Raw genomic sequence first — 22,547 nt, forward strand, 5'->3', positions numbered from 1 at the left:
CAGAAAAACGGAAATACGGAAACGGAATGCATACGGAGTACAATCCGTTTTTTTTGCGGAACCATTGAAATGAATGGTTCCGTATACGGACCGTATACGGAACGCAAAAAACGGCCAGTAAACGGGAAAAAAAACCGGTCGTGTGCAATAGGCCTTATATGTATAGTTTTTCTTGCGTTTTGATAGTGATAAAAAAAAAATTAAAGAAGTGGGAAAAAAATATCAGTTTTATATTTTTGTTGCCATATTTTGACCCCTATAACTTTTTTGTAACCATGTGCACGGAGCTGTATGGGGGCTCGTTTTTTGTGGGGCGATCTGAACTTTTTATTGATACCATTCTGGGGTGTGTATGACTTTTTGATCACTTTTTATTTGGACGCTTTTTTCCATTTTGCTGTGGGGAATATATTTTTATACTATGGGCGTTTTCGCACACATCACGACACCACTGATGTGGTTATAAGGGAAAATAATAGCATTCTGAATACAGAATGCATAGTAAAATTAGCGCTGGAGGGGTTAAAAAAATAAATAAATAAAAATTTAACTCACCTTAGTCCACTTGTTCGCGTAGCCTTCTGTCTTCATCTTAGTTTTGTGTAGTGTAGCAACAAGGACCTTTGGTGACGTCACAGTCATTACATGATCCATCACCATGGTAAAAGATCATGTGACGGACCATGTGATGACCGGAGTGACATCATCACAGGTCCTGTTCAGCAAAGGAGACAGAGGGAGATGTTGGGCTACGCAAACAAGTGGACTAAGGTGAGTTAAATTTAAAAATAATAATAATTTTAACCCCTCCAGCGCTATTGTACTATGCATTCTGGATTCAGAATGCTATTATTTTCCCTTATAACCATGTTATAAGGGAAAATAATACAATCTACAGAACACCGATCCCAAGCCCGAACTTCTGTGAAGAAGTTCGGGTACCAAACATGCGTGATTTTTTTCACGCGAGTGCAAAACGCATGACAATGTTTTGCAGTCGTGCAGAAAAATCGCGGGTGTTCCCGTAACGTACCCGCACATTTTCCCGCAACGCCCGTGTGAAAGAGGCCTAATACATCTAGACACCCAATGATCATTTGAAGACCCCCTATCCTTCTGTGTATCAGCTGTTACGCACATCTGTTTCCATGGTTACAGACTACAAACATGAATGTAGTCGGATCCTACAGTCACACTCCCTTTCATCAATCCCCATACTTCTTTATCAAATGCGGGCGACACCAGACTCCTCCAACCTTGAGGCCCGAGCAAGACTTTGCAGCGTATCGCAGGAGCCAAATTCCTGGCGAAGAATCCAGATGAAGGAACAGAACACGTTCTTTTATTAATACAGTTGTACAATTATTATTATTATTATTATTAAACATTGTGAAACAAAAAAAAAATAATGTTATACTATAACCCCTATCAGGCAGAGCGAATTAGCCTTCATTGCACTCGGCCACGAGCAGTAACTCTGCAGAGCATCTGCCCTGCTGTAGAGGAATGTTAATCCACCCACATAGCTACAAGAATAATAATACAAGATGGCTGCCCCCTCATGTTGTAAGAGCCGGAGAGTGCCTTGTCCCCTCCCCCACCCAGACGTAAGAAAAAAAAAAAAAGTCCGTCCTGCTCTCCTTTCTCAACATCACGGAAAATCTCAGACTGTCTACACCAGTGACATGCAAGCCTCGGCTCCCTGGAGGCAGTGAGACTACAACCCTCATCATACTCTGACTGCTGCATGCTGGGAGTTGGAGATTTACTATACTAGCAGAGCCTACAGCTTGCAGGTCAATGGTCTATAAAAATAAAAAAACAAAAAAACCTACATCTAGAGAATTTAAATATTAACTCCACCCCCACCGCCCCTTGCAATTCTCAGGCCCCGCCTCCCCTCTACGCAAACCCCCCATGTAACGAGACTCCACTTACCCCCTGTGTATGACCCTAACAGAAGTTTTTGCCCTCTCCCTAATGTCGCTCCCATATTTGTATCAAGCGTCTTATGTAATTTCCAGATGGGAGGTAAAAAAAAATAATAATAAAAAAGAAAAAAAGGGCAGACATTAGGATAAAAAAAAATATATAGGGGGTAGGGGGACTGGGGAGCGGTATCAGGAGATGATGCAGCGGTGAGCGGAGGGACTGGTCCCTTTCGGAATATTCAGAATCTTGTTTTCAGTCGCAGACGTTCCCTGTAATGAGAGAGGAGAGCGCAGGTCACAGGAGATGAATCTTCTATACAGGGGCCTAGACCACAGGGGCTGCACAAGAAGATGAGGGGTGCAATAAAAAAACTCATCTACTGATCAGCTGCAATCTGTAAGGAAACCTGGCAATTCGCCTGCAGCGCCACCACAGGAGAAAATGAGCATTACAAGTAGTTCTTTAAAGGGCATCTGTCAGCAGTTTTGTCCCTATGACACTGGCTGACCTGTTACATGTGCACTTGGCAGCTGAAGGCATCTGTGTTGGTCCCATGTTCATATGTGTCCTCATTGCTGAGAAAAATTAGGTTTTAATATATGCAAATGAGCCTCTAGGAGCAATGGGGGCGTTACCATTACACCTAGAGGCTCTGCTCTCTCTGCAATTTGATTAAAAGGGCCAAGTGCGATGGCATTTACACTGCCTGCCCCTGTCAAAGTGCAGAGGATGCGGCAGCTGCAGAAAGAGCAGAGCCTCCAGGTGTAATGGCGACGCCCCCGTTGCTCCTAGAGGCTCATTTGCATATATTAAAACCTCATTTTTCTTAGTAATGCAGGCACATATGAACATGGGACCAACACAGATGACGTCAGCTGCCAAGCGCACATGTAACAGGTCAGTCAGTGCCATAGGTACAAAACTGCTGACAGATGCCCTTTAAAATCAATGCAAAATCTATGAAATGTGACATACTGGGTCCTCAAGAGACATGGGCACTCATGTAAGCACTCTGCACAATGAAGACGACCCAGTCTCAGACATCTCCTTCCAGGTTCTGGACTGGGCCTTCAGACTGAACAGGATTCTGCAGCATTCTAAAAAGGCAGCTCTCGGTGTGACTGGAGCAAGATACGATGTGAGCTGAGCAGTAAGGCAAAGCATTTGCACAGTTGCTCGGCATTATAATATACACTCGGGGGACCTCGGATATTGGTGACAAAGCTGCGTTCTGCATACGCCATGTCACTCTGTCCTTTAAAGGGAACCCGTCATCAGCTTTATGCCGCCCATACTAACGGCAGCATAAGGCCTCATGCACACGACTGTTTTGGTCCGCATCCGAGCTGTAGTATTTGCGGCTAGGATGCGGACCCATTCACTTCAACGGCGCCGCAAAAGATGCGGACAGCTCTCCGTGGGCTGTCCGCATCCGTTGCTCCTTTCCGTGGTCCGCAAAAAAAATCAAAAAATAACCTGTCCTATTCTTGTCCGTTTTGCGGACAAGAACAGGCAGTTATATCAATGGCTGTCCTTGCGGTTCCGCAAATGGCAGAATGCACACGGACGCCATCCATGTTTTGCAGACCGCAAAACACACAACGGTCGTGTGCATGAGGCCTAAAGTAGAGACAGGCGAGTTGATTTCAGCGGTCGGTCATTTACCTGCTGATGACTGACTGACTTCTGTCTAGTTTTCTCCCTTACTTTCTAGGAGAGAACTGCCAGTCATCAGCAGATGGGTGAGAGCAGGAGATTATAATAACCAGGACTCTTCTCAGGTAGATTTGACTCTTTTCCAGGCCTGAGCTGCAATGATTGTGATGCTGGTTCTCGTCAACCACTTACTTTTAGCTGATGAGGGACGCACCGCTGACATCAGCACTTCTGTCACTACTTTATACTGCCCTCAGTGAGGTCGGCATAACGTTGATGACGGGTTCCCTTTAAAAATGTAGTCAATTGCTGACAGTGACAACCATGAGGTCTCCAGGGCAGCGAGCACAAAGAATGGCATACATAAAACATGGACGCCTCAACGGGCCTAGAAATTAGCTGAAAAACAGCCCAATGGGGCGAATAAACTCCCTCTGTCAATTACAGCGAGTTGGGGAGGGGTAAGTCACAAGTTTCTAGCCATTTTAAAAGGCTGACAGGGCATGAAAAGGAATCGGGCTGTGAGATCCTCCACCCACGTGGGAATCACCGCGGTATAGATGTATTCACTAATGTAAATGACAGGTCCTAATTAGATCATCATTTTGCAATTTTCATCAGAAATAAAAACGCAGACGGGTGACGATATTGCTCAGCGGGAAGGTTTCTTGATTACACCGAACCCAAGCTGAAGCTTTAAGGGGGAAAAAAAAAATGCTTAAAGTCTCAGAGCTCCACCTGCTGGTAATTACGAGGTACTGCAATGAGCACACACCTCCGAGGCAGAGAGTCTTCCATACACATGGATGACCATTAGAGAGAGAGAGGATTTACTTTATCAGCAAAAGAGAAGGAACGTCCACTGACAGCTCCTAACAGGCACAACGGAAAAAGAAAATGCTGCACTGCAGATCCTTATGTCTACCGTAAATATGGTTCTTGCAGGTCCCTTTAGTACGAACTCCTTAAACAGTAACTCCTTCATTTCTTTCTAAAGCGAAAATAGGAAACTTTGTAATATATCTTATTATAATAAATAATATTTATTTATATAGCGCCACCATATTCCGCAGCGCTTCGCAAGTTCACAGGGTTCATGTACAAAACAAAAGTAACTGACTAATATACAACTGAAACACTAGGAGCCAGCGCCCTGCTCTCAAGAGCTTGCAATCTATAAGGAGTTGGGGGTGACGCATAAAGTAGGATTATTAGAGAGAAAGCCTCTTTCTTCATCTATCAGCCACTAATAAAACGTCAGCTACTTGCTAATGACGTCCACAACTTTGACCTGAAGGGACGGTAGAAACAACCCCCATCATCTTCCATAGATTTCTCTTTGATGTGAACAGAGTCATCTCTGTGCGCACACCTACTCCTTGCTGACTAACATCCCGCCTGACGTCAGCGCTAGCGAGGGGGATGTCAATCAGCGAGGAGGAGGTGTGCGTACACAGCCAGAGAGGGACAGTTATTAACCACTTCAGCCCCGCTAGCTAAAACCCCCTTCATGACCAGGCCACTTTTTACACTTCGGCACTACACTACTTTCACCGTTTATCGCTCGGTCATGCAACTTACCACCCAAATGAATTTTACCTCCTTTTCTTCTCACTAATGGAGCTTTCATTTGGTGGCATTTCATTGCTGCTGACATTTTTACTTTTTTTGTTATTAATCGAAATTTAACGGTTTTTTTGCAAAGAAATGACATTTTTCACTTTCAGCTGTAAAATTTTGCAAAAAAACCGACATCCATATATAAATTTTTCGCTACATTTATTGTTCTACATGTCTTTGATAAAAAAAAAAAAGGTTTGGGCAAAAAAAAAAAATGGTTTGGGTAAAAGTTATAGCGTTTACAAACTATGGTACAAAAATGTGAATTTCCGCTTTTTGAAGCAGCTCTGACTTTCTGAGCACCTGTCATGTTTCCTGAGGTTCTACAATGCCCAGACAGTAGAAAAACCCCACAAATGACCCCATTTCGGAAAGTAGACACCCTAAGGTATTCGCTGATGGGCATAGTGAGTTCATAGAACTTTTTATTTTTTGTCACAAGTTAGCGGAAAATGATGATTTTAATTTTAATTTATTTTTTTCTTACAAAGTCTCATATTCCACTAACTTGCGACAAAAAAAAAAAAATTCTAGGAACTCGCCATGCCCCTCACGGAATACCTTGGGGTGTCTTCTTTCCAAAATGGGGTCACTTGTGGCGTAGTTATACTGCCCTGGCAATTTAGGGGCCCAAATGTGTGAGAAGAACTTTGCAATCAAAATCTGTAAAAAATGGCCGGTGAAATCCGAAAGGTGCACTTTGGAATATGTGCCCCTTTGCCCACCTTGGCAGCAAAAAAGTGTCACACATCTGGTATCGCCGTACTCAGGAGAAGTTGGGGAATGTGTTTTGGGGTGTCAGTTTACATATACCCATGCTGGGTGAGAGAAATATCTTGGCAAAAGACAACTTTTCCAATTTTTTTATACAAAGTCGGCATTTGACCAAGATATTTTTCTCACTCAGCATGGGTATATGTAAAATGACACCCCAAAACACATTCCCCAACCTCTCCTGAGAACGGCGATACCAGATGTGTCACACTTTTTTGCAGCCAAGGTGGGCAAAGGGGCACATATTCCAAAGTGCACCTTTCGGATTTCGCAGGCCATTTTTTACACATTTTGATTGCAAGGTACTTCTCACACATATGGGCCCCTAAATTGCCAGGGCAGTATAACTACGCCACAAGTGACCCCATTTTGGAAAGAAGACACCCCAAGGTATTCCGTGAGGGGCACTGCGAGTTCCTAGAATTTTTTATTTTTTGTCGCAAGTTAGTGGAATATGAGACTTTGTAAGGAAAAAAGAAAAAAAAAGAAAAATCATCATTTTCCACTAACTTGTGACAAAAAATAAAAAATTCTAGGAACTCGCCGTGCCCCTCACGGAATACCTTGGGGTGTCTTCTTTCCAAAATGGGGTCACTTGTGGCGTAGTTATACTGCCCTGGCAATTTAGGGGCCCAAATGTGTGAGAAGTACTTTGCAATCAAAATCTGTAAAAAACGGCCTGTGAAATCCTAAAGGTGCTCTTTGGAATATGTGCCCCTTTGCCCACCTTGGCTGCAAAAAAGTGTCACACATCTGGTATCGCCGTACTCAGGAGAAGTTGGGGAATGTGTTTTGGGGTGTCATTTTACATATACCCATGCTGGGTGAGAAAAATATCTTGGCAAAAGACAACTTTTCCCATTTTTTTTATACAAAGTTGGCATTTGACCAAGATATTTTTCTCACCCAGCATGGGTATATGTAAAATGACACCCCAAAACACTTTGCCCAACTTCTCCTGAGTACGGCGATACCAGATGTGTGACACTTTTTTGCAGCCTAGATGCGCAAAGGTGCCCAAATTCCTTTTAGGAGGGCATTTTTAGACATTTGGATCCCAGACTTCTTCTCACGCTTTAGGGCCCCTAAAAAGCCAGGGCAGTATAAATACCCCACATGTGACCCCACTTTGGAAAGAAGACACCCCAAGGTATTCAATGAGGGGCCTGGCAAGTTCATAGAATTTTATTTTTTTGCATAAGTTAGCGGAAATTGATTTCAATCTTTCATGGACTCAATATGCCCCTCACGGAATACCTTGGGGTGTCTTCTTTCCAAAATGGGGTCACATGTGGGGTATTTATACTGCCCTGGCTTTTTAGGGGCCCTAAAGCGTGAGAAGAAGTCTGGAATATAAATGTCTAAAAATGTTACGCATTTGGATTCCGTGAGGGGCATGGCGAGTTCATGTGAGATTTTATTTTTTGACACAAGTTAGTGGAATATGAGACTTAGTAAGAAAAAACAAACAAAAAAATATATATATTTCCGCTAAGGGTACTTTCACACTTGCGTTGTTTGATTCCGGCAGTCAGTTCCGTTGCCTGAACTGACTGCCTGATCAGGCAAACTGTATGCAAACGGATGCCATTTTTTCTGACTGATCAGGCATTTTTCTGACTGATCAGGATCCTGATCAGTCAGAAAAATGCCTGATCAGTCAGAAAAATGCATTGCAGTACCGGATTCGTTTTTCCGGTGTCATCAGGCAAAACGGATCAGTTTTTCTTTTTTTTTTTTCTTTTTTAAAGGTCTGCGCAGACCGGAAGGACGGATCCGGCACTAATACATTCCTAGGGAAAAAAATGCCGGATCCGGCAATCAGGCAAGTCTTCAGTTTTTCTCGCCGGAGATAAAACCGTAGCATGCTACGGTTTTCTCTTTTGCCTGATCAGTCAAAACGACTGAACTGAAGACATCCTGATGCAAACTGAACGGATCACTCATTATTCAGAATGCATGGGGATATGCCTGATCAGTTATTTTCCGGTATAGAGCCCCTGTGACGGAACTCTATGCCGGAAAAGAAAAACGCAAGTGTGAAAGTACCCTAACTTGGGCCAAAAAAATGTCTGAATGGAGCCTTACAGGGGGGGTGATCAATGACAGGGGGGTGATCAGGGAGTGTATATGGGTGAGCACCCCCTTGTCATTGATCACCCCCCTGTAAGGCTCCATTCAGACGCCCGCATGTGTTTTGCGGATCCGATCCATGTATCCGTAAAAATCATGCGGACGTCTGAATGGAGCCTTACAGGGGGGTGATCAATGACAAGGGGGTGATCACCCATATACACTCCCTGATCACCCCTCTGTCATTGATCACCCCCCTGTAAGGCTCCATTCAGACGTCTGCATGTGTTTTGCGGATCCGATCCATGTATCCATGGATCCGTAAAAATCATACAGATGTTTGAATGGAGCCTTACAGGGGGGTGATCAATGACAGGGGGGTGATCAATGACAGGGAAGTGATCAGGAAGTCTATATGGGTGATCACGCCCTTGTCATTGATCACCCCCCTGTAAGGCTCCATTCAGACGTCCGTATGCGTTTTGCGGATCCGATCCATGTATCCGTGGATCCGTAAAAATCATACGGACGTCTGAATGGAGCCTTACAGGGGGGGTGATCAATGACAGGGGGTGATCAGGGAGTCTATATGGGGTGATCAGGGGTTCATAAAGGGTTTATAAGTGACGGGGGGGGGGGGGGTGTAGTGTAGTGTAGTGGTGTTTGGTGCTACTTTAGTGAGCTGCCTGAGTCCTCTGGTGGTCGATCCAAACAAAAGAGACCACCAGAGGACCAGGTAGCAGGTATATTAGACGCTGTTATCAAAACAGCATCTAATATACCTGTTAGGGGTTAAAAAAAATCACATCTCCAGCCTGCCAGCGAACGATCGCCGCTGGCAGGCTGGAGATCCACTCGCTTACCTTCCGTTCCTGTGAGCGCGCGCGCGCCTGTGTTCACAGGAAATTTCGGCTCTCGCGGGAGGACGCGTATATGCGTCCACCCAGAAGAGCAGGGCCGCCGGCAGGACGCAATCCTGCGTACGGCGGTCCTGATCAGGTTAAGCTAAATGCGCCAATACCGTGGCGTAGAAAAGTTGCACATTATGCCATAATTTGCGACTTTTTAGGCTTCTCTACACTTTTCCGAAATTATAAGAAAAGGGGAGGGGCTTAGCTGAAGTGGTCAGGGCTTCTCGCTGTATTTACTATAACGTTCGCCAGAAAGTGGCGCAAATTATAGCTGAAATCTACGCCAGCCTGTAGCTGGGGTAGACTTCAGTTTCTAGGGCACAGAGGCACCCGATTTGTTAATAGGCTTTTGCCTCTTAATAAATTAGACGCATCTCATGCCAGAGCAGGGATATCATGACTGCCGGAGGGATGCGTCAGTGTGCCCCCAAGTCATGTAACGTGTTTGCGTTCATCACGCGCCAGTATTACCGCAAGTAACAAGGGCACTTTTCCTAACGTCCCCATCCAGTCAGTTTGATACCCAAAAGGCTCATAATGGGTTCCCTTAAGAGTCCAGTAAAATTCTACCCCCCACCCCTACAATTATTTTCCTAAACATGGCCATGAAGGTCTTGTTTCTTGCTTGAGGAGCTGCAGATATTTTGGAGACACGTATACAGCGCTCAGTTCATTTTATGATAAAATCATGGGGGGAAAAACGGATGACGGTACATTTTATTTAGTAAAGTCAATTTCTTTACACCTCATTACATTGTAATTGAGAGCAGTCGCAGGGGGAGGGGGGCAGATTACATAAACTTTGGCACAGTTTTTACTGGAACGACTGGAAAATATTCTCCCTGACCCTGGGTTCACACCTGAGCGTTCGCGATGGAGCGCTCTGTATGCGCGATTGTACCAGCGTTTGCAATCGCGCATACAGAGACAAGCGAACGCCCATTGTCGCGCGTTCTGGAAAGTCTATGTATGGAAATGCACGACAAGACGCCCCAAAGAAGCTCATGTACGATCGTACGCGCTGTAAAACGCCCAGGTGAGAACCATTCCTATAGGGAAGCATTGGTTTCTCCTTGTTGAGCGTTTTACAGCGCGTAGGAACGCGCTGTAAAACGCTCAGGTGTGAACCCAGCCTGACTGTGATAATCATGAGGCAGGTTAGTGTATGCCCACATCGGACTAAAAGGCTGCGGATTTGGCACCAAAGAAAAAAAATTAATAAATCGGCTGTACTTTACAGTACCAGCGATGTGAATTTAAGAAACCTCACCCACCTGCTGTAAATTGATGGTGCGGATTTTAAATCTGTAGCTGCGGTTTAGTGTTAGACCATTAAAATGTATTGCCTCCGTGAAGGCAAAATTCGCTCAAAACTTCGGTGAGTGAATTCGGTATTCATGTCTGCATTTTTAAAAAAGTTTTAAAATAGCAATCCGAAGTGGGGTTTAGTACCGAGGGAGGCGATACATTGTTAATGCCGTACAGAAACATGTTGCTGCGGCTCCGCTCCACACTGCGCAAAACAGCATTTGTACTCACCTATCACCAGTCGTATCTGCGAGACGGCCTAATCGTGCTGTCTTCAGGTCCCTGGATGGCGAGCTGCTCTTCTGCGCCGCCTCGCCTCCTGTATGGCAGCCCCCTCTGGTTCCTGTAACGGGAGGTCCCTCTCTGCCATTCTTCATCAAACTCGGCAGCGTCATCTGTAGTGGAAGACATAAAGCAGAGTAGTCATAGGCAGCGGCACGGAGGGGCAGAGCTACGTTGAGACTCCAGTGGCGGTGCACATCTGCTCCGTTCTCAGGGTCTCTATCTCTGTTAGCGGAGGCTGTTTTCACGCTCAGCAGCACGTGAGAGCCCCTCTGCAAGGCTATGGTATATAGCGCCTCTACAATCACATAGGGAGCGGCAGCCTTAAGTAATACTTATCATTCCGAATTGTGATCAGGATTCTGGAGGGACACACATTCATATCTGAGGCTCAGGAGAGGAGACAGACTGCGCTCTGTGCAGCAGCATGTCACAGGCAATGTGAAAGTCGTTAGTTGGCAGTAGCCATACATCACCTACAGAAGGAGGCAGCAGAACATTACATGTCTAATGGAGGCCGGAGTTTTACATCATAAGCAGCAGCCATTACATGTGCTGCCCTCCCAGCTTTCCACCGCCACAAGCAGAGCAATCTACACGACGAGAGGCTTTTCTGCTCACTTTCATCCATGTTGATGAACTCTTGTCTTTCCTCTCGGTCTCCGGTGCGGTGGTTGTGTGAGCGCTGCATGATGTGCGACCGTTCCCTGATGTGATGTCCAATGCTCATCTGTTCCATTCCGCTGTCTGAATCCCGCACGGTGCGCCGGGTTTCACGGATCTTAAAGGAAAAGATATATAGTTGATCTAACAAGCCTGACCCTCACCGTGTACATCCTGTATCAAGCAGCAAGGAAGCACCCGCTTCAGTCCGTACACGCTCGGCGGAGTTCTGCCATCAGGGCACACACAGTGAAGCCGGGCGTACTCGCTGCAGCTTCATCAGCGCATGCCCCAAAATGTGGATTCAGCAGAGCGTGTGCGGGATCTCAGGAGAAATTCAGAGGCCGAACCCAATTGGCACATTAATGACACTATAATGGAGATTGTGACGACGGGTCGGACAGCTTGAATCTTCAGACCTGCACTGATGACTTTTCAGGGGAATTTTTTCCCCCAAAATTATTTTTATATATAAGCCTATAAAGAGCTGAAGAATGTGGTTATGCTGGTGGTTTAGTGCAGGAGATGATTTATTACTGCCCCTGCTGTCCCCATTGGAGTAGAGATCAGGATAGGCCAGTCTGACACCCAGCACCCATGCTGATCAGCTGCTTAAAGAGGCCATAGTGTTAAAGGGGTTGTTGAACCCGGACATACCCCCGTTTGCACCCAGGCAGCCCCCCCTGACTTAAGCATCGGAGCAGTTCATGCTCCGATGCTCTCCTTTGCCCTGCACTGAATGACGCAGGGCAAAGGCATTTTCAGGAGTTCCGGTGACGTACTGGGCTCTCCATGGGGCTGCCAGGCAGAGGCTTCCGCCCAGCAATGAGCCCAGTGACGACACCAGCACTGATGGGCGGGCTTTAGCGCTGCCCTAGCCTGTAAAACGGCTAGCGCAGCGCTAAAGCCTGCCCATCAGAGCCGGTGATGTCACTGAACACACTGCTGGGCATAAGCCTCCGCCCGGCAGCGTGTTATTGTATATAAAAGAGCCCTTGCCCTGGGTGATCCATGCTCCGATGACAACATCAGGGGGGCTGTCTGGGTGAAATTATGGGTATGTCCGGGTTCAGCTCTAAACCCGGACAACCCCTTTAAGGTGATCGCCATTGCCTCCTCACAGCATGCCAAGCACAGCGCCATACATTGTATAGTGGCTATGCTTGCTATTGCAGCTCAGTCCCATTCAAGCGCCTAAAACATGTGACTGATAAGCGTGACGTCACTGGCCTATGAGGAGGGAGCAGCGTGGTGTCTTCAAAGAGCTGATCGGCAGGGTGCTGGGAGCTGGACACCCACTGATCAGATACTGATGACCTACCCTGAGGATAGGTCATCAATATCTAATTCATGGAAAAGCCCTTTAAATGGTCCCATCTCCGTCCATTACAAGGTGAGCGCAGCTGCTGTGGCTGTGAGATCGCCAGGTGTTGATGCTGCAAAATAAGGAGACGACCGGTACTGAGAAATCCCTCACCCCACCAGGTGCCGTGCGCATCTGCGAGGTCTCCTGATAAACTTTAGGGGCTCCGCTGCCCACCATATTAGAGTACGAGATGACTGTGGAAGATGAGAAGGTCTGACAGTTGGAGGCGCTTGTCATTTGCTCCTGAGGAAGGAAAGGAAACCAAAGTGAGAATTGGGAGGAGGGGGAGGGGTGAATGGAGCTGAAAATAGAACATGGTGGACAAGTCCTGCAGGAGACCAGGGCAGAGTAATCACCTACACAAGTACCAACCATGTCGGGGACGCCAGGCAATGGCACGGGTAGAAGATGTCAGACACTCACCATACCTCCCATCAGGTCATTCATCATAGAAAACATGTCCATAAATCCACCGCCCTGCACAGAAAGACACACAGACATCAGTACCATGGAACGTAATCACGTTGCTTCTCTCCAACATCCCACCCCCCAGATTTATGTGTGTGCGAGACCACCCATGACCAGCGTATTGTGGTGGGACAGTTTCCAAAATGGACAATCCCTTTAAAGATTGGCAATACGCCTTTTTACACTGCCAGCCTGTGCCGCCCTAGAGCTACTGTTCGATGCATAAAGGGGGCAGGTGATAAGAGATTGTGAGGGTGCGACCATTGGGACGAGGGGCCTCCATATTGCTCACTAAGAATCGGTAGTGCACATGTCGGTCCACCTAATGTAAACAACGCTCCATCAGCCCCTTTTCTTGGAGTTTTAGGCTGGGTTCACACAGGCGTGTCCGGATTAGGTCCGGATGCGTCCCGGTGTATTGCGCAAACCCGCACGAGTAGGTACGCAATTGCAGTCAGTTTTGACTGCGATTGCGCTCCGATGTTCAATTTTTATCGCGCGGGTACAATGTGTTTTGCACGCGCGTGATAAGAAACCGACTGTGGTACCCAGACCCGAACTTCTTCACAGAAGTTCAGGTTTGGGTTCGGTATTGTGTAAATGTTATTATTTTCCCTTATAACATGGTTATAAGGGGAAATAATAGCATTCCTAATACAGAATGCTTAGTAGGTGATCAATTGAGGGTTAAAAAAATAAAAAATAATTAACTCACCTTCTCCTTTTGTTCGCGTAGTTCCCGTTCTCTTCTTTAATGATGAATTACCGGCTAGGACCTGTGGTGACGTCAGATCACATGCTCCAATTACATGGTCCATCACCACGGTGATGGACCATGTGATCTGACGTCACCATGTGATCTGACGTCACCACAGGTCCTAGCCGGTAATTCATCATTGGTGACGTCAGATCACATGCTCCAATCACATGGTCCATCACCGTGGTGATGGACCATGTGATCTGACGTCACCACAGGTCCTAGCCGGTAATTCATCATTAAAGAAGAGACCGGGAACTACGCGAACAAAAGGAGAAGGTGAGTTAATTTTTTTATTTTTATTTTTTTTAACCCTCAATTGATCACCTACTAAGCATTCTGTATTAGGAATGCTATTATTTTCCCTTATAACCATGTTATAAGGGAAAATAATACAGTGAATAGACTGTCACCTAGCAACCATGCGTGAAAATCGCACCGCATCCGCACTTGCTTGCGGATGCTTGCGATTTTCACTCAGCCCCATTTCACTTCTATGGGGCCTATCCTGCGTTAAAAACGCAGAATATAGAGCATGCTGCGATTTTCAAGCATTGCAGAAGTGATGCGTGAAAAAAAACGCTCATGTGCACAGCCCCATTGAAATGAATGGTGCCGGATTTAGTACGGGTGCAATGCGTTCACCTCCCGCATTGCACCCGCTCGGAAATCTCACCCGTGTGAACTCAGCCTTATACCGACGAGCAATCCTCAGGATAGGTTATTAGTAACTGATGGGTGGAGGTCCGACACCCGAGACCCCCGCCGATCGGCTGTATGAAAAAGCATGCAGTAGAGCCACGGCCTTCTCCAGCTTTTCCTAAGCCAGTGACGTCATGTTCATCCATCACTTGGTCTAGGAGCAGCCCAGCCCCATTGAAGTGAATGAGGCTGAGCGCGATACCAAGCACGGCCACTATACAATGTATGGCGCGATGCATGGTGAGCACGGAGAAGGGAGCGGTGCCGACAGGGGCGCGGGTGCCAGCTGATCAGCCGGGGTCCCGGGTGTTGGACCCCCCCACCGATCACATACCGATGTCCTATCCTGAGGATAGCTCAGCAGTATTAAAGTCTTAGAAAACCACTTTAATGGAATAGTCCATTCAGAGAGGGGACCCCTCGTTCTCAGGATCACTGGGGGTCCCTGCAATCCAATATTTATCCCCTATCCGGTGGCCAATAAGAAGGTCTGCTCCAGTCTTTACAGATAAAACGTATACATACATGGATGGCCCTCATCACACTTACCATTCCCATCATGCCAAATGGACTCAGCGCTCCCGCCTGGCGTGTACGGGGAGGGGGCACCAGTCACGGGTCATGGAACAAACGAGAGAGAAGACAGACAATGAGACCGACATAGTAAATAACGTGGGGGGAGATCGGAGACGGTTAGGAGGCGTCACCTGCTGATGTCCCCCAGATTGTGGAAGCGCCGGCACACTCCCATCCGTCAGGCTCAGGAAGGGCGACATTCCAAAATTCCCGGAAAACATACGTCTCATGTGCTGACGGTGCAACGCAAACGGATCCCTGCCAGGAAGAATAATGAATCGCGGTAAGACGGGTAAGACGATAGAATATAAAGGGGAAGGAGGGAGCAGGGTCTGAGCTCACATCAGGAACATGGCCGGATCTTGGGGATCGGTGTCTCTCATGAAGCGAAACATGACGGCGGCGATTTATGTTCAACTGGCGGATGTTTCTTAGTTGAATCTAGAGAAAAACAGGTAACAAAAGTGGACAGATCAGAGACATAGTCCTCTCTGCTATTCCTATACCCCGCGTCGCTCCTGATGCCCGCACGGCCGCTACTGCATCTAGCCGTCCTGCGGATCAAAGCATCCGTCGATGGCGGTGGGAGAGCAGCCAATAGCAGGCCGCGATGGGGACGAGCCTCCCTAGTGTCACCTGCGATCCCAGGGAAGCTCGGAGATGCAGAGGTGGCCGTGTGCGGAGCGGGGTAAGTATCATCTCTATGAGGGGCCTGAACATGGGGCGGGGGGCTGCAGCTGCAGGATGGGGCAGAACATGTGAATACACACCAATCAGCCAGAACATTACAGCGGATCTGTGCTATACATGGGGCGCACATTACGGCGACGCCTGCGGTGCTGCTAGTCTCCATTATAGGACAGAAGGAGCCCCACCCCCTGACTAACTGCTCAGATGCCACGGTCACTACTGACTGTGGCAGGAGACGGGTTAAACAGCTGCAGCGGGTGGTTGTCAGCTCCATTACACAATGGTACCTGCTGCATACAGAGCGGCCTCAGCTCCATACAGCGCATATGGAAAGTCTTCTGACCCTTTCACGTTTTTCACATTTTGTTGTCGCCTTGTGTTAAAATAATAATAAAAAAAAATCTAGCCCCCCCCAATCATTCTGCACTCAGTACCCCATAATGTGAAAGTGAGAACAGAATGGTAGAAATCTACTCATTTATTATTGAAAAGAAAAACTAAAATCTTGCACTGACATTTAAGGCTCCGGCCCCTGCCCGCCGGGACACACACAGGGCTCCGGCCCCTGCCCGCCGGGACACACACAGGGCTCCGGCCCCTGCCCGCCGGGACACACACAGGGCTCCGGCCCCTGCCCGCCGGGACACACACAGGGCTCCGGCCCCTGCCCGCCGGGACACACACAGGGCTCCGGCCCCTGCCCGCCGGGACACACACAGGGCTCCGGCCCCTGCCCGCCGGGACACACACAGGGCTCCGGCCCCTGCCCGCCGGGACACACACAGGGCTCCGGCCCCTGCCCGCCGGGACACACAAGGCTTTTTCATTGCAACAATAATGTTAGCACTGCGCCCCCTGCTGTTTCTATTGAACAACCTTTCCGGGTCCACCTCAGTAAGGGCTCATGCACACAAACAATGCACACCGACGGTGTGGCTGCCGCATGAGGATTGCGGACTTACACTTGAATGGGGTCCGCAATCCGCATCAGACGGTCCCCACTGCAAAAAAGTAGTGCATGCACTACTTGTTTGCGGTGCGGAGGCACGGACAAAGAACCCACAGAAGCAGTCAGTAGTGCTTCCGTGGGGTTCCTTGCCTCCATTCCGCACATTCAAGTGAATGGGTCCGCATCCTTGATGTGGTGCCAGAATGGGCGGGGCCCGTATTTTGCGGACCCACTGTTTACGGGCGGCAATACGGGCCCGGCCTGAACACGGTCTTGTGCATGAGGCCTAACTGTGCTGTAGTGGACACACATGCTCAGTGTCGTCTCTCTGCTCTTTCAGATATGAGGAGGAATCCCTGTATGGGGGAGGCACCAGCTTCTGAAACTGCAGTGTCCACCCTGCTTCTCCTATAGACAGGCCAGGGATGCACTCCTCTCTGCTATTCCTATAGACAGGCCAGGGATGCACTCCCCTCTGCTATTCCTATAGACAGGCCAGGGATGCACTCCCCTCTGCTATTCCTATAGACAGGCCAGGGATGCACTCCTCTCTGCTATTCCTATAGACAGGCCGGGGATGCACTCCCCTCTGCTATTCCTATAGACAGGTCGGGGATGCACTCCCCTCTGCTATTCCTATAGACAGGCCAGGGATGCACTCCCCTCTGCTATTCCTATAGACAGGCCAGGGATGCGCTCCCCTCTGCTATTCCTATAGACAGGCCAGGGATGCGCTCCCCTCTGCTATTCCTATAGACAGGCCAGGGATGCGCTCCCCTCTGCTATTCCTATAGACAGGCCAGGGATGCGCTCCCCTCTGCTATTCCTATAGACAGGCCAGGGATGCGCTCCCCTCTGCTATTCCTATAGACAGGCCAGGGATGCACTCCCCTCTGCTATTCCTATAGACAGGCCAGGGATGCACTCCCCTCACACTATTCCTATAGACAGGCCGGGGATGCACTCCTCTCACGCTATTTCTATAGACAGGCCAGGGATGCACTCCTCTCTGCTATTCCTATAGACAGGCCAGGGATGCACTCCCCTCTGCTATTCCTATAGACAGGCCAGGGATGCACTCCCCTCTGCTATTCCTATAGACAGGCCAGGGATGCGCTCCCCTCTGCTATTCCTATAGACAGGCCAGGGATGCGCTCCCCTCTGCTATTCCTATAGCCAGGCCAGGGATGCGCTCCCCTCTGCTATTCCTATAGACAGGCCAGGGATGCGCTCCCCTCTGCTATTCCTATAGACAGGCCAGGGATGCACTCCCCTCTGCTATTCCTATAGACAGGCCAGGGATGCACTCCTCTCTGCTATTCCTATAGACAGGCCAGGGATGCGCTCCTCTCCGCTATTCCTATAGACAGGCCAGGGATGCGCTCCTCTCCGCTATTCCTATAGACAGGCCGGGGATGCGCTCCTCTCCGCTATTCCTATAGACAGGCCGGGGATGCGCTCCTCTCCGCTATTCCTATAGACAGGCCGGGGATGCACTCCTCTACTACAGGTCCTTCTAAAAAAATTAGCATATTGTGATAAAGTTCATTATTTTCTGTAATGTACTGATAAACATTAGACTTTCATATATTTTAGATTCATTACACACAACTGAAGTAGTTCAAGCCTTTTATTGTTTTAATATTGATGATTTTGGCTACAGCTCATGAAAACCCAAATTCCTATCTCCAAAAATTAGCATATCATGAAAAGGTTCTCTAAACGAGCTATTAACCTAATCATCTGAATCAACTAATTAACTCTAAACACCTGCAAAAGATTCCTGAGGCTTTTAAAAACTCCCAGCCTGGTTCATTACTCCAAACCGCAATCATGGGTAAGACTGCCGACCTGACTGCTGTCCAGAAGGCCATCATTGACACCCTGAAGCATGAGGGTAAGACACAGAAAGAAATGTCTGAAGGAATAGGCTGTTCCCAGAGAGCTGTATCAAGGCACCTCAGTGGGAAGTCTGTGGGAAGGAAAAAGTGTGGCAGAAAACGCTGCACAATGAGAAGAGGTGACCGGACCCTGAGGAAGATTGTGGAGAAGGAGCGATTCCAGACCTTGGGGGACCTGCGGAAGCAGTGGACTGAGTCTGGAGTAGAAACATCCAGAGCCCCCGTGTACAGGCGTGTGCAGGAAATGGGCTACAGGTGCCGCATTCCCCAGAAACAGCGGCAGAAGCGCCTGACCTGGGCTACAGAGAAGCAGCGCTGGACTGTTGCATGTCATTCGGAAATCAAGGTGCCAGAGTCTGGAGGAAGACTGGGGAGAGGGAAATGCCAAAATGCCTGAAGTCCAGTGTCAGGTACCCACAGTCAGTGATGGTCTGGGGTGCCATGTCAGCTGCTGGTGTTGGTCCACTGTGTTTTATCAAGGGCAGGGTCAATGCAGCCGCTATCAGGAGATTTTGGAGCACTTCATGCTTCCATCTGCTGAAAAGCTTTATGGAGATGAAGATGTCATTTTTCAGCACGACCTGGCACCTGCTCACAGCGCCAACACCACTGGTAAATGGTTTACTGACCATGGTATTACTGGGCTCAATTGGCCTGCCAACTCTCCTGACCTGAACCCCATAGAGAATCTGTGGGATATTGGGAAGAGAAAGTTGAGAGACGCAAGACCCAACACTCTGGATGAGCTTAAGGCCGCTATCGAAGCATCCTGGGCCTCCATAACACCTCCGCAGGGCCACAGGCTGATTGCCTCCATGCCACGCCGCATTGAAGCATCCTGGGCCTCCATAACACCTCCGCAGGGCCACAGGCTGATTGCCTCCATGCCACGCCGCTATCGAAGCATCCTGGGCCTCCATAACACCTCAGCAGTGCCACAGGCTGTTTGCTTCCATGCCACGCCGCATTGAAGCCTCCTGGGCCTCCATAACACCTCAGCAGTGCCACAGGCTGTTTGCTTCCATGCCACGCCGCATTGCAGCCTCCTGGGCCTCCATAACACCTCAGCAGTGCCACAGGCTGATTGCCTCCATGCCACGCCGCATTGAAGCAGTCATTTCTGCAAAAGGATTCCCGACCAAGTATTGAGTGCAGAACTGAACATAATTATTTGAAGGTTGACTTTTTTTGTATTAAAAACACTTTTCTTTTATTGGTCGGATGAAATATGCTCATTTTTTTTAGATAGGAAATTTGGGTTTTCATGAGCTGTAGCCAAAATCATCAATATTAAAACAATAAAAGGCTTGAACTACTTCAGTTGTGTGTAATGAATCTAAAATATATGAAAGTCTAATGTTTATCAGTACATTACAGAAAATAATGAACTTTATCACAATATGCTAATTTTTTTAGAAGGACCTGTATTCCTATAGACAGGCCAGGGATGCACTCCCCTCACACTATTCCTATAGACAGGCCGGGGATGCACTCCTCTCTGCTATTCCTATAGACAGGCCAGGGATGCACTCCTCTCTGCTATCCCTATAGACAGGCCGGGGATGCACTCCTCTCCGCTATTCCTATAGACAGGCCAGGGATGCACTCCTCTCTGCTATTCCTATAGACAGGCCAGGGATGCACTCCTCTCTGCTATTCCTATAGACAGGCCAGGGATGCACTCCTCTCTGCTATTCCTATAGACAGGCCAGGGATGCGCTCCTCTCTGCTATCCCTATAGACAGGCCGGGGATGCACTCCTCTCCGCTATTCCTATAGACAGGCCAGGGATGCGCTCCTCTCCGCTATTCCTATAGACAGGCCAGGGATGCGCTCCCCTCTGCTATTCCTATAGACAGGCCGGGGATGCACTCCTCTCCGCTATTCCTATAGACAGGCCGGGGATGCACTCCTCTCTGCTATTCCTATAGACAGACCAGGGATGCGCTCCTCTCCGCTATTCCTATAGACAGGCCAGGGATGCGCTCCTCTCCGCTATTCCTATAGACAGGCCGGGGATGCACTCCTCTCTGCTATTCCTATAGACAGGCCGGGGATGCACTCCTCTCCGCTATTCCTATAGACAGGCCGGGGATGCACTCCTCTCTGCTATTCCTATAGACAGGTCAGTGACAGGCCCCCCTCCCCCACAGCTTATCCCTATGGACAGTCAGCGCTATACTCGGCTCTGCTGTGCCTATGGACTGGCCTCCTCCCCCTCCGCTCTCCCCCGTTACCTGTTCACCTCCGGGATCGGCTCCGTGCTCCCTGTAACACAACAATAACACAGCCTCGCAGCGGAAGTGACGTCAGACAAACCTATCTTCCATAACGGAGAGGCGAAGCCTGTGCACTTCCTTCTTTCCCCCAGAATGCACCGCGCACGATGTGACGTCTCAGAGGGGTGTGGCCGCAACGACCTACAGAATGAGCGGCTGCAGTACCGAGGGCGCCTGTAGGTGTCGCAAAGAAGCACTTTTGTGTCACTCAGTTAGCGGTGCACTGCGCAGGCGTATTTATTTGTCCCTCTTATTGTATTTTTTACTTTTATATTTGTTTTATTTCAGTGTATTTTTTTTTTTAACAATAAATATATGTGAATCACGTTCAGTTTCACACCCAGTTTTTATTTTATAGGATTGATTCTTGGACCTAATAATACAGCTTGAATGGCCATTATATTCTAAGTCACTAATAAAATCACTATATCTGACCTGTGGCTCATCATGGACCCCTGACCCCGGTAGCCACAGATGTGGGTGCAGATCCTGTGGACATGCCCTTGCTGTCGGAGGTGGGAGTACCCCTTTAAGTCCCATTCTAATCCGTATGCAGATAGCTCCCCCTAGTGGTGAATTTTATTTATCAAGTCAGATATATCTCAAAATGAATTATCATCACATGTCTGATCTCAAAAATAAATGGTGGATGTTAACCCTTTAGTGACAACCACCGTATATGTACAAGGGACGTGCTTGGGGACAATATGCGAGGGGATCAGGAGCTGAGGGGTTAACATGGCAGCAGGGGGCAATACGGAAGTAGTATAGTGTACAAGTGATCATATATTTAATTTCCCTAATGGAACTATAAAAAATATAGTTTATAGTTTATATAAAAAATAAATAAAATAATAACCCCTTATTGACTAGGCAGTTTTCTATTTTTCCATTTTTATATTTTACTCCCAGCCATAATGTTTTTATTTTTCCATTCATTTATGAGGGCTTGTTTTTTTACGGGACAAGTTGTACTTTCTGATGGCAGCATTTACGGTTGCACATTGTAGTGGGGAAAAAATTCCAAAGAGGGTGGAATGATATAAAACAGAAACAAAACACAATTTTGCCACAGTTTTATGGGTTTTATTTTTACAGCGTTTCCTATGCGGTAAAACTGACCTGTTCTCTTCATTCTTCGGGTCAGTACGATTATGATGATGCCACATTTGTATAGTTTGTCTTGTGTTCTAATACTGGAAAAAATAAAAACTTTTGGAAAAACGAATCTTTTCTTTGCATCACCATAGTCTTACCCCGCCATCCCTTAGCTTTGTATGGAGCTGTGTGAGGGCTCATTTTTTGCGGGACGATCTGTACTTTTGCTTGATGCCATTTTGGAGTGTGTACGGCTTTTTGATCACTTTTTATTCAATTTTTTTGTGGGAGGTGAAGAGACCATAAAAGGGGAAATCGGCCAATTTTAACTTTTTTTTCTGTTTCGCTGTTTGCTTTATGGGAAAGATATTTATATTACAGGCGTGTTCGCACACCGCAATACCCATGATGTATATTTTTTTTATTGTTTATGTACTTTTAATTTTGGTGAAGGGGGTAATTTGAATATCTAATATATAAAGCTGAGTGTATGTCTGCTAAAGGAATCCGCACCGTCGCATTTACAATCATGAAATTTGGCA

At 47.7% G+C, this 22,547-nt stretch overlaps 1 protein-coding gene across 4 annotated transcripts; it reads right to left on the reverse strand.

The window, feature by feature from the left end:
- Positions 1-1,326: 1,326 nt before the first annotated feature.
- On the reverse strand, positions 1,327-21,009 carry MLF2 (myeloid leukemia factor 2). Of its 4 annotated transcripts, none has more exons than XM_044298732.1 (9): positions 20,948-21,009; positions 15,431-15,529; positions 15,220-15,346; positions 15,062-15,097; positions 13,009-13,062; positions 12,697-12,828; positions 11,178-11,337; positions 10,506-10,669; positions 1,327-2,201 (listed from the first exon to the last, which is right to left on the reverse strand). In XM_044298732.1, the coding sequence occupies exons 2-8, from the start codon at positions 15,481-15,483 to the stop codon at positions 10,509-10,511; spliced, it is 723 nt and encodes a 240-aa protein (XP_044154667.1). In that variant the 5' UTR covers positions 15,484-15,529; positions 20,948-21,009; the 3' UTR covers positions 1,327-2,201; positions 10,506-10,508. The 4 variants fall into 4 exon arrangements, with proteins under 4 accessions (XP_044154667.1, XP_044154665.1, XP_044154666.1 ...); XM_044298730.1 differs by having other exon boundaries at positions 20,866-21,005; XM_044298731.1 differs by having other exon boundaries at positions 15,431-15,543; positions 20,866-21,005.
- Between the last annotated feature and the right edge of the window lie 1,538 nt (positions 21,010-22,547).

This window comes from Bufo gargarizans, chromosome 6, assembly GCF_014858855.1.
Source record: "Bufo gargarizans isolate SCDJY-AF-19 chromosome 6, ASM1485885v1, whole genome shotgun sequence".
NCBI classification, from domain to species: domain Eukaryota; kingdom Metazoa; phylum Chordata; class Amphibia; order Anura; family Bufonidae; genus Bufo; species Bufo gargarizans.